We start from the raw sequence: 15,334 nt of genomic DNA on the forward strand, positions 1-15,334 counted from the left end.
AATCAGTAGTCTTTATTGTGCTGTCACAGTGACCTAAACTGCAGAAAGGCAGATCTAAGGATCGGGGTCCCTGCAAACACCTTTGTTCCCTCATTTCCCACACGAGTCCCCCCCCCCCCCCCGCTGCCCAATCTTCCCACAGATTAACAGAATAACAAGGTGTGGATAGTTTTGTTGTGTGTTCTAAGCAGCGATCTTCAAACTATGGCCCTCCAGATGTTCATGGACTACAGTTCCCATCAGCCTCTGCCAGCATGGCCAAGTGGTAGGGCTCATGGGAATTGTAGTCTATGAACATCTGGAGGGCCATAGTTTGAAGACCCCTGGTTCTAAGTGTCTCAAGGTCGGGTGATAGTCTTCAGCCTCAAACCTCCCTCCTCCCTTCTTCCGGGAGGATACGGGCCCAGCTGTGTTCTTGGGCCCAGACCAGTCGATGCCCAGCAAGGCGGGGGCGATGCCCGACACTCTCCGCTTTTCTATCCAGAATGGACTTCAATAATAAAAACTTCTCTTATTCGTTGGCAACTATGAATGGGCTCCAAGCTTCTTTTGTTGCCAACACACACATGCACACGCCTGCTGTAGTGAATAGAATAGAATAGAATAGAATAGAATAGAATAGAATAGAATCTTTATTGGCCAAGTGTGATTGGACACACAAGGAATTTGTCTCCGGTGCATATGCTCTCAGTGTACATAAAAGAAAATGCATTTGTCAAGAATCATAAGGTACAGCACTTAATGATTGTCATATAGGTCTAGTAAGCAATCAGGAAACAATCAATAGTAATAAAACATAAAATGTAAAATCATAAAAATAAAATGAAATGTCAGCACAGGCTATAGTCATAGCCTAATTGGGAGGAGATGGTAATAGGGAATGATGAAAAAAAGTAGTGCAGCAATTATATAATAAATATATAATAAATAGTTTGACATTATCGAGGGAATTATTTGTTTAACAGAGTGGATCCTACATTCGAAAAAACTGTTCTTATGTCTAGTTGCCTTGGTGTGCAGTGCTCTGTAGCTTATCGCTAGAGGGTAAGAGTTGAAACAGTTTATGTCCAGGATGCGTAGGGTCAGTAACTATTTTCACAGCCCTTGACCCGCGTGCATACAGGTCCTCAATGGAAGGCAGGTTAGCAGCAATTGTTTTTCTGGCAGTTCTGATTATTCTCCCTGAAGTCTGTGTCTATCTTGTTGGGTTGCAGAACCAAACCACAGTTATAGAGGTGCAGATGATTGTGACTCCACGATTCCTCTTAGAACTGTATCAGCAGCTCCTGGCAGTTTGAGCCCTGAGTTGGCGCAGAAGGAACATCTTTGTTGTGCTTTTTTTTGATGACATTTTGATGTTGAAAGACCATTTTAGGTCATGAGGATATGATGGAGCCTAGAAATTTAAAGTGCCCCTACTGTTGATACCTGTGTTGTTCAGGTATTGTGAGAGGAGGTAGGATGGGAGGGTTTCTCCTGAAATCTACCACCATTTCTACGGTTTTAAGTGTGTTCAGTTCTAGATTGTTCCAGTGGCACCACGAGGCTAGTTGTTCAACCTCCCGTCTGTGAGAGAGTAACTCTTACCAGAGAGAAAATTACCAACAGGTCAGTTCCAAACAACCTACTAGAGCACAGGTGTCAAACTCGCGGCCCTCCAGATGTTATGGACTACAGTTCCCATCACCCCTGCCAGCATGATGTTGGCAGGGGATGATGGGAACTGTAGTCCATAGCATCTGGAGGGCCACAAGTTTGAGACCTATGTACTAGAGGAATCAATTGGTTTTCTGATGGACTTCTGGAAAGTGTAAAAATGAAGGGGATTGATTGTCATCAGCAGACCTTCAGAGGGCAAAATTTTAGAAAAATAGAAGAAGAAAAAGAGGAAGAGGAGGAGGAGTTGTTTATATCTCCCCTTCCTCTCCTGCAAGGAGACTCAAAGGGGCTTACAATCTCCTTCCCCTTCCCCTTCCCCTTCCCCTTCCCCTCTCACAAGAAACACCCCGTGAAATGGGTGGGGCTGAGAGAGCTCCAAAGAACTGTGACTAGCCCCAGGTCACCCAGCTGCCATGTGTGGGAGTGCACAAGCTAATCTAGTTCACCAGATAAGCCTCCGCAAGCTCAAGTGGCAGAGTGGGGGATCAAACCCCATTCATACCTCTCTTCCCTTGAAAACCCTGAGGGGCTGTCTTAAGTTGGCCCGCAACTTAAGTGTGTTCCATCACTGTTTACTCATATATTGAATTCTTTCTCTGAGCAAGCTGCCCATGTTGGCAAGCGCTTTTTGGAGATATTTGTGCCACGACTCAGCAGAATGTAGTCATGCAACATTTCATACATGCATGATGGTCAGATGTGTGCACACATGTGGGTACATCTTTATGTACAATATGCAACACTTTCTACATGTAGAGCCAGCGTGGTGTAGTAGTTAAGAGCAGGTGCACTCTAATCTGGAGAACCAGGTTTGATTCCCCACTCTGCCGCTTGAGCTGTGGAGGCTTATCTGATGAACCAGGCTAGCTAGTGCACTCCAACACATGCCAGCTGGGTGACCTTGGGCTAGTCACACTTGTTCGGAGCTCTCTCAGCCCCACCCACCTCAGGTGTTTGTTGGAGGGGGCGAGAAGGGAAAGGAGATTGTTTGAGTCTCCTTACAGGAGAGAAATGGGGGAGGGATATAAATCAAAACTCTTCTCTTCTTCTTATCAACCTCTCCACCTGCCAGATTTATACCTAGTCATGCAAGCAGAGTTCTGTGAAGGCATAATTTGCAGTTTGTGTGTTTGCTCTCTGCAAAGGTTGTTGGAGGACGTTTATTCCAGTAGCCCTTCTGTAATTACACATTCCGTTCAAATCATAATCCATTTCAGCGTTTTCCATATGTTCCATACATTCCATGGGGCCGTTTCCATCCCAACACAGCCCAACAGCCAGAATCCCAGCGAGCTCGAATCCAGCCCAGCATTTGCAGTCTTTTGAATGTTAACACGTTCTTTTACTGGTTTGTTGACATCTTTCTCCTCCAGCAAAGTTCGCTGCAAAGTGTTGCCATGTAAGCACACGAATGTTCCCCATCAACAGTACGCTCTAGCCCAAGGGCTGCTAACTCCAGGGTAGGAAATTCCTGGTGGTCTGGTGGTGTAGACTGGGGAGGGCAGGATTCCAGTGGGGTATAATAATGCCATAGAGCCCACCCTCGAGAGTAGCCCTTTTATTGGAAATGTGGGCTTATTTGGCAGAGCTTCCAAATAAACAAGACAGTCTCAGTCTTGCTATTATAAAAGAGGAAAAACTAGCTATGATAATAGAAAAAGGTTACAAAAGATAAAGTGCTTCCTGTCGGTTGCATCCAGCCAACAGCCTACTAGCTGATGCAGATCAGGAAAATTTAATCTAGATACAACAAAGTTTCAAAAGAATTGGCACCTTTTCATCCAGGTTCCAACATCCTCACTGTTTCTAGTGAAGATGTCTAGGCCTGCCCCTGGGGGGTGGGGGTGGTACCTGCTGTCAGGGGTGCAATTCAGAGGTGGGATCCAGCAGGTTCTCACAGGTTCCCGAGAGTAGGTTACTAATTATTTGTGTGTGCTGAGAGGGGGTTACTAATTGGTGATTTTGTCACGTGATTTTTGCCTTAGTTATGCCCCTCCTCTCAGCAGTAGCGCGCAGAACTTGAAGCAGTCTAGCAGGAGGTGCACCGGCGTGCGTGGCAGCCTGCGCCTGCATGCATTCGTTTCCCGCCCAAGGACCGGCGCAGCAGCTGTGTCCTTGCTACAGCCCCGTCCAGGAATGCCCCGCCCCAGAATGCCCGGCCACGTTCCCGTCGTGCCCCGCCCAGCCCCATTGGCGCTACGCCACAGTTTGAATCCCACCACCATGGGAACCTGTTACTAAAATTTTTGGATCCCACCACTGGTGCAATTGTTAAGCTAGCAGCACCAAAATTTCAGAGTATCATTCATTTAGCCTTTATTTGGCATAAACAGTATAAAATCATATCAAAATCGTATCAAAATACAAGCTGGCAACATATAACAAATGAAGTTGATTCATACATACTGTTGCTTATGGGATATTTCCAGCAGAAAGTTCGCAGCCATTTTACAGAATGTAGCATCAGCATTATTTAATAAATACAATAGTCTGCTTGGCTCATCCAGCTCGCTAGGTATCATAGTTTTTCAGAGTATCTTTAGGAGACCCTCCTGATGATACCACCCAGGTTTGGTGAAGTTTGGTTCATGGGGGCCAAAGTTATGGACCCTCAAATGTGTAGCCCCCATCTCCAATTAGCTCCCATTGGAGTGTTTTTTCAAAAAGGTGCATATACAAGCAGGTCCAGGAAAATCCCATGATAAGGGGGGGGGGGGGAGCACCAGAAACGGGACTGATCTGTGTTGCATGGTTCGGCTGTGAGGAGATCTCGAGGGAACCTGGATATTTCAGTACTATCCCAGGATTAATCGCCAGTGAGGATATCACCATTCTACATGCGGTCTTACGCGGTCTACAGAACAGAGCAGAACCAAGAAAACAAGATAACTTACAACTTCGGTCACATGTGCCATCTGCCTCACTAGCAGTGTTGGACCTGGTTAGCCAGTGGCCAATCGATTGACCTTCTCATTAAGCAGTGACCGCAGCATCTACTTAACATACAAACAGTTAACCCTTTCCTGGCTCAGTTGTGTGACAGACACTTGCCAAATCCCAACACGTTTCCTCCTGGGAAACTAATCTTAATAATGAAGAGATCACTCGTAGTCATGGGAACTCTCAAAACCTCCCATGGAGGTTGGCAGCCCTATCTAGTGGTTACAGACAAACATGTAGCCAATTGGCCAAGCTGGCAGGGGATGATGGGAATTGTAGTTCATGAACATCTGGAGTGCCAAGGGTTCACCACCACGGCCTTAGGGGGTGGAATTTTTGTAAATTGCCATCTTGTGATTACTATTAGATGTATTTATTGCTGTTGATTTTATCGTGAAGGTTTATACTGGGCGTTTCCCCACTCACCCTGATCCCCCCTATGCTGCACGCTGCTCTCAGCGCGCGGCATCTCAGGCATGGGCCCGGGCATCCCCACGACAGAGCGCGGGGTCATCAAAAGGCGCCCTTTGCAAGAGCGCCTGGGATGCCGCGCACTGAGGGGGCGCGACAGCGGCAGCGTTGGGGCGGCTGCGCTGTCGCCGCCCCTGTCGTGGGGAGTGCGGGGGGACCCCGCGCTACTCTCCTCAAGTAGCGCGGGGCTTAAGGTAAGTGGGGAAAGGCCCACTGTTTCAGATGTATATACTGTGTTCTTACAATGTGAACCACCTGAGCCCAAAAGGGGAGCAAGTGGCATAGAAATCTAAATCGTAATCATAATCCAAATGGACAAAGTGTTGCAACATAATACACTGGGCATCACAGTGACCATTGACCTAGCAGTATCTGGTGACAGCAAGGTTGTAGAGAAAGAACATGAGAAGGTCACTAAATACCACGATTTGAAAATCGAAATTCAGCCACTATGGTGCAAACCAGCTGAGGTCGTCCCAGTGGTCATTGGCAGCCTGGCACCTTTCCGAAAACACTATGGCGGCACTTGAAACATCTTCAAATTGACAAAATGAACATTGGTCAGATTCAGAAGGCAGCCCTGCTGGGATCCGCACGAATATTACTCCAATACAGTACTATGTCCTCGGTCTCTGGGTGGGACTCGAATTGTAATGAAAGGCCAACAACCAGCTCAAGAACTGGCAGCTGTGATATCGAACATAATAATGCTGTAGACGCACAGGTGTCAAACTCGCGGCCCTCCAGATGTTATGGACTACAGTTCCCATCATCCCCTGCCAGCATGATGCTATGGACTACAGCATAGGTGTCAAACTTGCGGCCCTCCAGATGTTATGGACTACAGTTCCCATCATCCCCTGCCAGCATGATGCTATGGACTACATGATGCTATGGACTACAGCATAGGTGTCAAACTCGCGGCCCTCCAGATGTTATGGACTACAGTTCCCATCATCCCCTGCCAGCATGATGCTGGCAGGGGGTGATGGGAACTGTAGTCAATAACATCTAGAGGGGCGCGAGTTTGACACCTATGCAAGTTAGAGTCAACTCTCCAAAGCAGCCGTTTCTCCATAGGAATTGATCTCTGCAGTCTGGGCACTGGTTGTAACAGAGAGAGTGGCTGACAGTCTTATATTCCTTAACTTTCTCATAGATTGGATTCCCTTCTCTTTTCTCCCCTTCTCTCTCCAAGCCAGCTTCCCCTCTGACTTTGCAAGCCAAGTGTGCAACTGGGTCAGGCCGTCTTTCTTGGGATGCTGTCCCAAATTCGGTTCCTCCTCACTCACACTGGGCAGGGCGGAGGGAGGGAGGGAGGGAATCTGGCCTGGAGCTCACGAGACTTGGCGGAAAGTTTTGGCTGCTGAGCTGCAGCTTCCAGATCAAAGAAGCTGGGAGAAGAGAGAAAGACATCTGCAGAGAGCGCTCGGCCGGCCGGGAGCAGGCAGCAATGAGCCAGATGTAAATATTTACAACAACCTGTCCTTGCAAGGTCAGAACTGAGGCTCCCAATCCAGGAGGTTGCTTCGACCCTGCAGAAGGAGTGGGGCGATCGGTCTAGTGTGGGAAGGAGGATGGGTGGGGTGGATCCACAGCTGGGATCTCACCCCCTTGCTCCTGGGTTCTGCTTGTAAGTGGAGCGCTCTCTGCTCTTCCTTTGCAAGATGCTGCTAGGGCACCGCCGGAGCCCACCGGAGAAGGAGGCGAAAGGGAACACACGCAGCATCGGCTTCGGTCATTCAAAGCCCTGCAAATTAGAGGTAAGCAAGGATGCTGGATTCTCTTCAGTATAAACTTCCAAAGCCTAGCCTACTTGATTCTAGAGAGGGTTTGCCAACTCCTGCTTGGGTAATTCTTGGAGACTTTTGGGGTGGAGTCTGAGGAGGGTGGAATCTGGAGAGGAGAAAGACCTTCAGTGGGCTATAATGTCATAGTCCAGGGGTGGCCAACCTATGGCACTCCAGATGTTCATGGACTACAATTCCCGTCAGCCCCTGCCAGCATGGCCATTTGGGCTGATGGGAATTGCAGTCCATGAACATCTGGAGTGCCATAGGTTGGCCACCCCTGTTAAATCTCTACCTCCCAGTTTGCAGTTTCCTACAGAGGAACTGACCTCTGTTGTCTGACAATTAATTGTGACTCTGGGAGATCTCGTCGGACTCTTGTAAGGGGGCACAGCCTGAAGGGAAGATAGCTAAACCTCTTCGAAGGGTTTCAAATGCACCCACGAAACCCCCAATTAATGCATGAAACTCACTGGGTGTGTGTGAGCCTGTTCTTTACTCTGAGTTATTGTGATGCTCAAGTAGAGGAGAGGTCAGCCATATTCCTGAGTTCCTCGGAAGGAGAGTCAAAATGTGACTGACGGATGGATAAACTCTCAAGTGCACTGAATGTGAACGAAGAAATCCCTGAGCAAACTACCGTCATGTTCTTTATTTACTAAGTAGTTCTCAGGTCTTCTCCCAAGCGGTGCATGGACCATCATTACCCATTTGGGGCAGCAAATTACTAGCCTAGGGCTGGCACCGATCAGGAGATGGAGTCAGGAACATGGGGTGACGCTGCTGGTGAAACAGCATGACATCACTTTCAGAGGGGAACCAGAAATCTTGTCATGCTGCTGTCAGAAGTTCCTGGGACTCTATGGCAAAACCATGATAGAGTATCTGGCAGTTCCTAGAGCAGAGATGGCTAACCTTTTTGAGACTGAGTGCCCAAATTGCAACCCAAACCCACTTATTTATCGCAAAGTGCCAACATGGCAGTTTAATCTGAATGCTGAGGTTTTAGTTTAGAAAAAATGGTTGGCTCCGAGGCATGCGTTACTCAGGAGTAAGCTTGGTGGTAGTCGTTGGCTTTGCTTTGAAGCAACCATGCAACTCTTCGAACAGGTGAATCACGACCGTAGGAGGGTTTACTCAGAAGCAAGCCCCATTGCCAGCAACCGAGCTTACTCCCAGGTAAAGGATCGTGCTTTAGTTCTTTGCATGAAAATCAGTGGGGTTTAACAGCGCTTAACAGGGTTACCTATACTGCTTCCCCAAAACGAGGTCTTAGGTTTAATGCTAATAATCGAGCCCAGCGGCCCAGGCCAGCCTAGATGTGGGGGGGGGGCAATTTCCCCCCCTCTCATGATGAACTCTGTCTGTGCGTGCCCACAGAGAGGGCTCTGAGTGCCACCTCTGGCACCCGTGCCATAGGTTCGCCATCACTGCCCTACGCCATGTCCTGGAAGTGCCCCCTCCTTCGCAGCTGAAAGAACACTGGCACTCGTGTATAACTGCAGGGGCCAGCTATACCCAGACTGGACTCCATTGCTACCATCCAGCAATGCTTGGTTTCCCTCACCCACCCCCATGACTGGCATGAATTGCATCGTCTTTATGTGTGGCATCACCCGTTTTTATTGGACACAGGCAGAAGAATTTGTGAGATCTCTGGGTGTTGCTGAGCCCACTTTCGTAGCAGAGTTATTGCTCACTGTCTAGCTCAGTCAGGATAAACACTTCATAGCTGGTGAGATTATTTAAACAGTTTCTTACCACCTTGGATCATGGGAGTGCTTTCATGGCCCAAGTAAATAAGCTCAGAGCACAGCAGTTCAATGATACTCAGCTAGCAGAAGGGAAGTATTCCTTGTACGTTGGGGGAAAAGACAGAACCACAGTCAGTAAAACCCGCCCCAAACAGTACACACTAGACAATTATGTGTTTATGTGTCCACAACTATGCTTTCCATACAGGCGGCGTCCATCTTAAACTCAAAGAGAAACACACTTTTCTTTGCATCGCATTGGATGCAAATACAGAATCCCAACTTGTGCCTTGGAAGAAAAACCCAACTCTTGCTGTTGAAACTGTCCAAACCATTCTAACAGGCATGATTCGACAATAGAACCATGGAGTGTAGGAGTGGGGCGGGGTCTGCCCCTCACTGGGATGGGTGGGGGTCTTCCAGCAGAGAATTCCATGCATTGAGCAGAGCGGTATGCTAGAATGGCCTCTGCAACTCCTTATAACTCAAGGACACGTTAAAAAAAACCTTTTTTTTATTTTCTCACACATAAAACAAACAAAACATACACACAGGGGAAAAAACACAACCCGCTACTCATCATACATTAACTTCCAGCGATCTCATCTTTGATTAAAAGTTATCTCAAAGTTCGTGCATATACAGTATAAGTAAGGCATTAATTCAATAGTTATTTCTCAAGCGTACTGTAGTGGTTACAATCTACTGTTTTCTTTAGATTTCAAATTCTGCTACTACTTCTCTATTCGAATGGGTTTTCAAACGATGAAAGGTTTCCCGTTTTCTGAAAAAAAATGTTCAAACTGTTGTCTCTAAATAGTGTCCTTAACTTCACCATTTCTGAATATTCCATGATTTTCAGAATCCAGCTCTTTTGTTGGTATCTTATTACCTCTCAATTTTATGTGGATATTTTTGCTGCCGCCATCATATACATAAACAGAGTTGTGTATATCTTAGGAAAGTCCTGTCTCATAATCCCCAAAAGAAAAGCCTCCGTTTTTTAAAAAAAAATTATCTTCAGAATCTTTTGCACTTCCTTAAGTATCATATCCCAAAAAGTCTTACCCTTTTTACATGTCCAGAGGCGCACCAGGGGCAAATGGTACCCGGAGACAAAAAAACCCTCTGGGCGCCCACCCTTGCAGAGCCCCACTTACTTGCGAGTAAGCCACGCTTACTCACGAGTTGGGCTCCAGCCCCTCTTCGCTGCCTAGAAGCCAGGCGCGAGAGAAGAGCAGCTCAGAAAGGAGTGATACAACCACTGCTGCAGGTTCCGGGGCGGCGGAACCTACAGTGCGAGTGTGGAGGGCGCTGTTGGAAGTGCCAGGGCAAGACTCACTGGCCATGTGGGGGGCAAATTTTGTGCTCCCCAAGTGACCAGATGGTGTGCCCAGGGACATTGGGTACCCCATGTCACCAGGTCGATACGCCACTGTGTCCAGCACATACGAAAGAAAGACCCCCTCTTGCTGTCGATACTTCTAACATCTAGTAGATAAACCTTTGTACATCTTTGGCAGTCTTTTGGGTGTGAAATATCATCTGTACATCATTTTGTAATAGTTCTCCTTCAGATTATAACATGCTGTAAATTTTAAGCCGTTCTTCCACAATCTCTCCCACTGTTAGCTCGCTTAAGTCATAGTGAACATGAGTTCACAGGGCAAGGCGTTCTTCTGGCTGTCCCACCAATCAAAGAAGCTCACTTGGTGGGCGCACGAGAGGACTTCTTCGTGGCAGCCCCCCAATCACGGAACAATCTTCCCAGGAAGATGCGCCCAGCCCCCTCCTTTTAGATTGGTAGGAGTCAATTGAAGGCGGTTTTATTTAGAATCACCTTTGGTTAAGTTCCCTCATAGTCCCGAGTTATGATTTTAAATTTCGCTTTCATGTTTTAATACATTTTATTTTGTGTGTGTGTTTTAATTGAGTTTAATATAATGAAATTTAACATGTTACAAGTTATTAACGATATTGAATACAAAAAAATATTAGAATAAAATTAAAATATCTCCCTTAATTGGGAGTATCGTAAAGAGTAACAAACATAGAACTCGTAAAATGTATGTATTAAATGAGTAGTATATCTGTTCAGTATATCTGTTCAGTAATATATCTGTTCAGTATAGTGTTCAGTTCTGGTCGCCACATCTCAAAAAGGATATTGAGGAGATAGAAAAAGTGCAGAGAAGGGCAACGAGGATGATTGAGGGACTGGAGCACCTTCCTTATGAGGAGAGGCTGCAGCGTTTGGGACTCTTTGGAGAGGAGACGTCTGAGGGGTGATATGATTGAAGTCTATAAAATTATGCATGGGATAGAAAATGTTGACAGAGAGAAATTTTTCTCTCTTTCTCACAATACTAGAACCAGGGGGTATCCATTGAAAATGCTGGGGGGAAGAATTAGGACTAATAAAAGGAAACACTTCTTCACGCAACGTGTGATTGGTGTTTGGAATATGCTGCCACAGGAGGTGGTGATGGCCACTAACCTGGATAGCTTTAAAAGGGGCTTGGATAGATTTATGGAGGAGAAGTCGATTTATGGCTACTAATCTTGATCCTCTTTGATCTGAGATTGCAAATGCCTTAACAGTCCAGGTGCTCTGGAGCAAAAGCCACAGAAGACCATTGCTCTCACATCCTGCATGTGAGCTCCCAAAGGCACCTGGTGGGCCACTGCGAGTAGCAGAGAGCTGGACTAGATGGACTCTGGTCTGATCCAGCTGGCTTGTTCTTATGTTCTTACCACTCATTGCTTAAAGGTTTTTAACAACAGAATATAATACTCTATCAGGCTATATTATAGTTCATACCGAAAAACAGTTTATGTGTGTCGTCAGCTACCTGGAGTTCTGTAAGAAAGAAAGAAGGCGACTCAGTGTTCTAGATAGACAGACAGACAGACAGACGATAGATAGATAGATAGATAGATAGATAGATAGATAGATAGATAGATAGATAGATAGATGGATGGATGGATGGATGGATGGATGGATGGATGGATGGATGGATGGATGGATGGAAGATGGATGGATGGATGGATGGATGGATGGATGGATGGATGGATGGATGGATGGAAGATGGATGGATGGATGGATGGATGGATGGATGGATGGATGGATGGATGGATGGATGGATGGATGGATGGATGGATGGATGGATGGATGGATGGATGGATGGATGGATGGATGGATGGATGGATGGATGGATGGATGGATGGATGGATGGATGGATGGATGGATGGATGGATGGATGGATGGATGGATGGATGGATGGATGGATGGATGGATGGATGGATGGATGGATGGATGGATGGATGGATGGATGGATGGATGGATGGATGGATGGATGGATGGATGGATGGATGGTCTACGAGAACTTTCTCCCACACAAGGCTCATCAACATAAACCTTGTTCAAAAGAGCTTTCATGCCACACTCATGCCACACATTTCACTGGGGTGTGTGAAAAAGAAACCTCTCAGTGAATGAGGCAAATTTGTTTGCCTTTCCCACCTGGGCACCTTTGATGGTACCACTTTCTTGCATGGTGTGGCTACATCTATACGTCATATCCCCCAGTATAAGCATCTAAACAGTGCCATCTGCATTGAACCCACAATTCTTCTGGCTGACTGTTTGGATTAGCAGGAATCACCCAGGTTGCAGTGCAGTTTGCCAGGACTGGATATGATGAGCCAGTGGCAATAAGGGAGTCTTGCTAGCATCCCTTCAGAGGGGCCAGCGCACAGAGCAGGATAAATTTAGCACGAGACTGGAAAAGCTATTTGGGAAATTAAGTCACTCGTTGCTGGATTTTTCATTTCCCAGCCCCGTTGGCCATTCCAGCCCTGTGCAGTAAGTGCCAAATCCCCACCCCCACTCCTCAATTGGATACGGCTTCTGATTTGCTTGGACAGACCTTCTTCTTGCTTCTGTACGGGGAGCCAGGGAACTCTCAGCAAACAATGAATAGCTAAAATAATATTTAAAAAAACAACATAAGGTGGTAGCAGGGGTCTCCAACCTTTTTGAGCTTGTGGAATTCTTGGCATAGCATAGATGGCACGGCCACAAAATGGCGACCACAAAATGGTTGCTGAAAGAGTCAGAGCCTGCCACGCAGTGGCTGCTACAGCCCTTCAGTCACACGTTAAGACCCTTGTGCTGTGGTGGTGGCGGCGGCGGCGGCGGCGGCGGCGGCGGCGGCGGCGGCGGCGATAATAATAATAATAATAATAATAATAATAATAATAATAATAATAATAATAATAATAATAATAATAATAATAAACTGCCCACCCCTAAGGGCTCTGGGCAGTGTACAACAAAACAGTGCATGACTACAGTATATCTTCTCTCTATATAAAAAGCTAACCATTCGTTTGTTGGTCTTGCCCTAACGCCAAAACGGCTGGACGGATCGCCCCCAAATTTTCACATGACGTCCCTCCCTGTTGCGTGCAGGTGATCGGACCTTCAAATTGCCAAAAGTCCATACCTGAGCCAGGTAAAACGTCTTCTTCCTGGCACACCAGGCCATGAAGCTGGCTGTGTTTCTGTCACCCTTAGAGTGTTCATGCAGCCTGTCTGTCTGTGGCCTGAGGGCTTGGGATGAGGGCTTAGGATGTTCGCTCAGATGGGCAGAGATGAGCAGTGAAAACAGTAAATAGGTAATACTGTTAGGTAATACGAGTGGGAGTGAAACACATACACACTTTGCCATGTGAGACATCAGGTGGGGTTCCCCCTTACACACACATGCAGGTAACTTTCACTCTCTGTGCCTCACCCACTACTACCACACAACACACATACTCTCATCCACATCCAGCTCATCCTCACACACCTCACTCTGCCCTCCCTCACATCCAGCCACCACTTACCCACTTCCTCACCCATATTTGCCACAGCTCTCTTTTACTAAAAGTGAGCTGGAGTTTGCCTTTTTCTTCTAAGACAATCCGCGGGGTGGGGGCGAACCAACACTACTGGCTCCGCTTCTTTTGCACGTGGTCCTTTACAAACCCAGGGAGCTGGCCTCCATCTGAGCACCTCACCCCCCTGCCTCTGCTGCCTGACTGGGATAGCCTGCTTGCCCCAGTTTTACCTTACCGAAGCCAGGACTGTGTGTGTCAACCAGCCTCATGGACAGCGGGATTCGCACTCTGGACAGTTCCGTTGTGGAATGGGAAGGGTTACCTTATACTAAAAACCAAGACAGCACCATATAACAATGGGAATTGAAAAGGGAAAGAGGGATTCCATTTGACCACCCCAAAAGAAGAAGAAGAAGAAGAAGAAGAAGAAGAAGAAGAAGAAGAAGAAGAAGAAGAAGAAGAAGAAGAAGAAGAAGAAGAAGAAGAAGAAGAAGAAGAAGAAGAAGAAGAAGACAATCTATTTAATGCTACGGCCACCATCTACGGCCACCATTTGACGGACGGCGGCAACGCAACGGACAACGACACAGCTATTTTGTTCCCAGCCTGGAAACGTTTTATTTGCATGCTGTTCCCTAGCGATTCTTCGGTAAAAATGTTTTGAAAATGTTTTCACTTGCTGTGCCATCTCTTTAAGACATTTCTCACACCTGCCGGACTTTCTCGTCATCGGCACCATTTTGTGAGCCCACACCGGCCGTTCACAGTGCTGTATTTTTGCCAGGTTTTTTTTTTTATTTGGGGGGGGGGGGTCATGTCTTCATAGCTACAAAGACACGGCGCAAGGCTTTGAAGCTTCATTAGCAGCAGATTCACAGAGTTTTTTTTAAAAAAGAAACAGAATGGCCACAAAATAGCGGCCAGGAATCGTTTCGAGGGGCTGAGTACAGACAAACGGGGGGTTTTGAAAAAAATTTTGCAAAACTTTTTTCAGGGGCTCGTGTGGAATTCGAAGCAACGTGACTGGGGCCTTCTGACTAAATCCTGCACGTCGGCCTGAGAGACGTGCTGTGGCAGACAAGATCCCTTCTAATGCCATTAATTCTTTTCATTATAAACAGCTCTAAAAGCCGCCTTCGGAGGAAGTCGGAAATCATCTCCTGATGTGGCTGGGGCCAGCAGCTCAAGGAATTTAGCACTTTTTTCCCTGACACTGGACGGATGCCTGGGCGAGAGAGAGGCAGGGTTAGGGTCTCCAGAGCCAGGCAGAGAGGTTTGGAGCCCCAACTGCGGGGGGGCTTTCTTCTCCCCTGGCTTAGGGAAGGAGGTGGGTTCAAGTGGGTTGGCTGGAGGAAGGGACAGAACTCTCTTTGGACTAATGTATTGTCGAAGGCTTTCGCGGCCGGAATCACTTGGGTGCTGTGTGGTTTCCGGGCTGTATGGCCGTGTTCTAGCAGCATTCTCTCCTGACGTTTCGCCTGCATCTGTGGCTGGCATCTTCAGAGGATCTCTTTGGACTGACTGTAGGCCACAGATGGGTAAGAGTGGGGAGATATTTGACTGCACTGAACACGTACACCGTTCCAAGGATCACAGAAGCCTTTGGGGAAGTTGCCAACTCTCTTCTATATATAGGACAAATGTTTTTATTAACGCAGCTATTTTTATTCCCCGTTCAGCTGGGTGTGAAAAGGGAGAAAGAAAGAGAGTCGTGGGTGTGTTGGTGTATCTTAGGACCCACCCTTGGCCTCTGTTCACAAATTGGGTTTGGAAAGGGAAGGGGCGGTGGTTGGATCAGAAGCAAGGGTTGCCTGGAGGCCCACCCACTCCGAA

General features: G+C 47.1%; 1 protein-coding gene across 1 annotated transcript in view; it reads left to right on the plus strand.

Moving 5' to 3' along the window:
• Nucleotides 1-6,432: 6,432 nt before the first annotated feature.
• Nucleotides 6,433-15,334, plus strand: part of ANGPTL6 (angiopoietin like 6) — a 44,613-nt gene continuing 35,711 nt past the window's right edge. Inside the window, 2 exon segments of the mRNA XM_048488095.1 lie at nucleotides 6,433-6,534; nucleotides 6,738-6,833. Of these exon segments, the coding sequence (XP_048344052.1) occupies nucleotides 6,738-6,833 (96 nt within the window). The 5' untranslated portion in view covers nucleotides 6,433-6,534.

This window comes from Sphaerodactylus townsendi, linkage group LG03, assembly GCF_021028975.2.
Source record: "Sphaerodactylus townsendi isolate TG3544 linkage group LG03, MPM_Stown_v2.3, whole genome shotgun sequence".
Classification (NCBI taxonomy): Eukaryota; Metazoa; Chordata; class Lepidosauria; order Squamata; family Sphaerodactylidae; genus Sphaerodactylus; species Sphaerodactylus townsendi.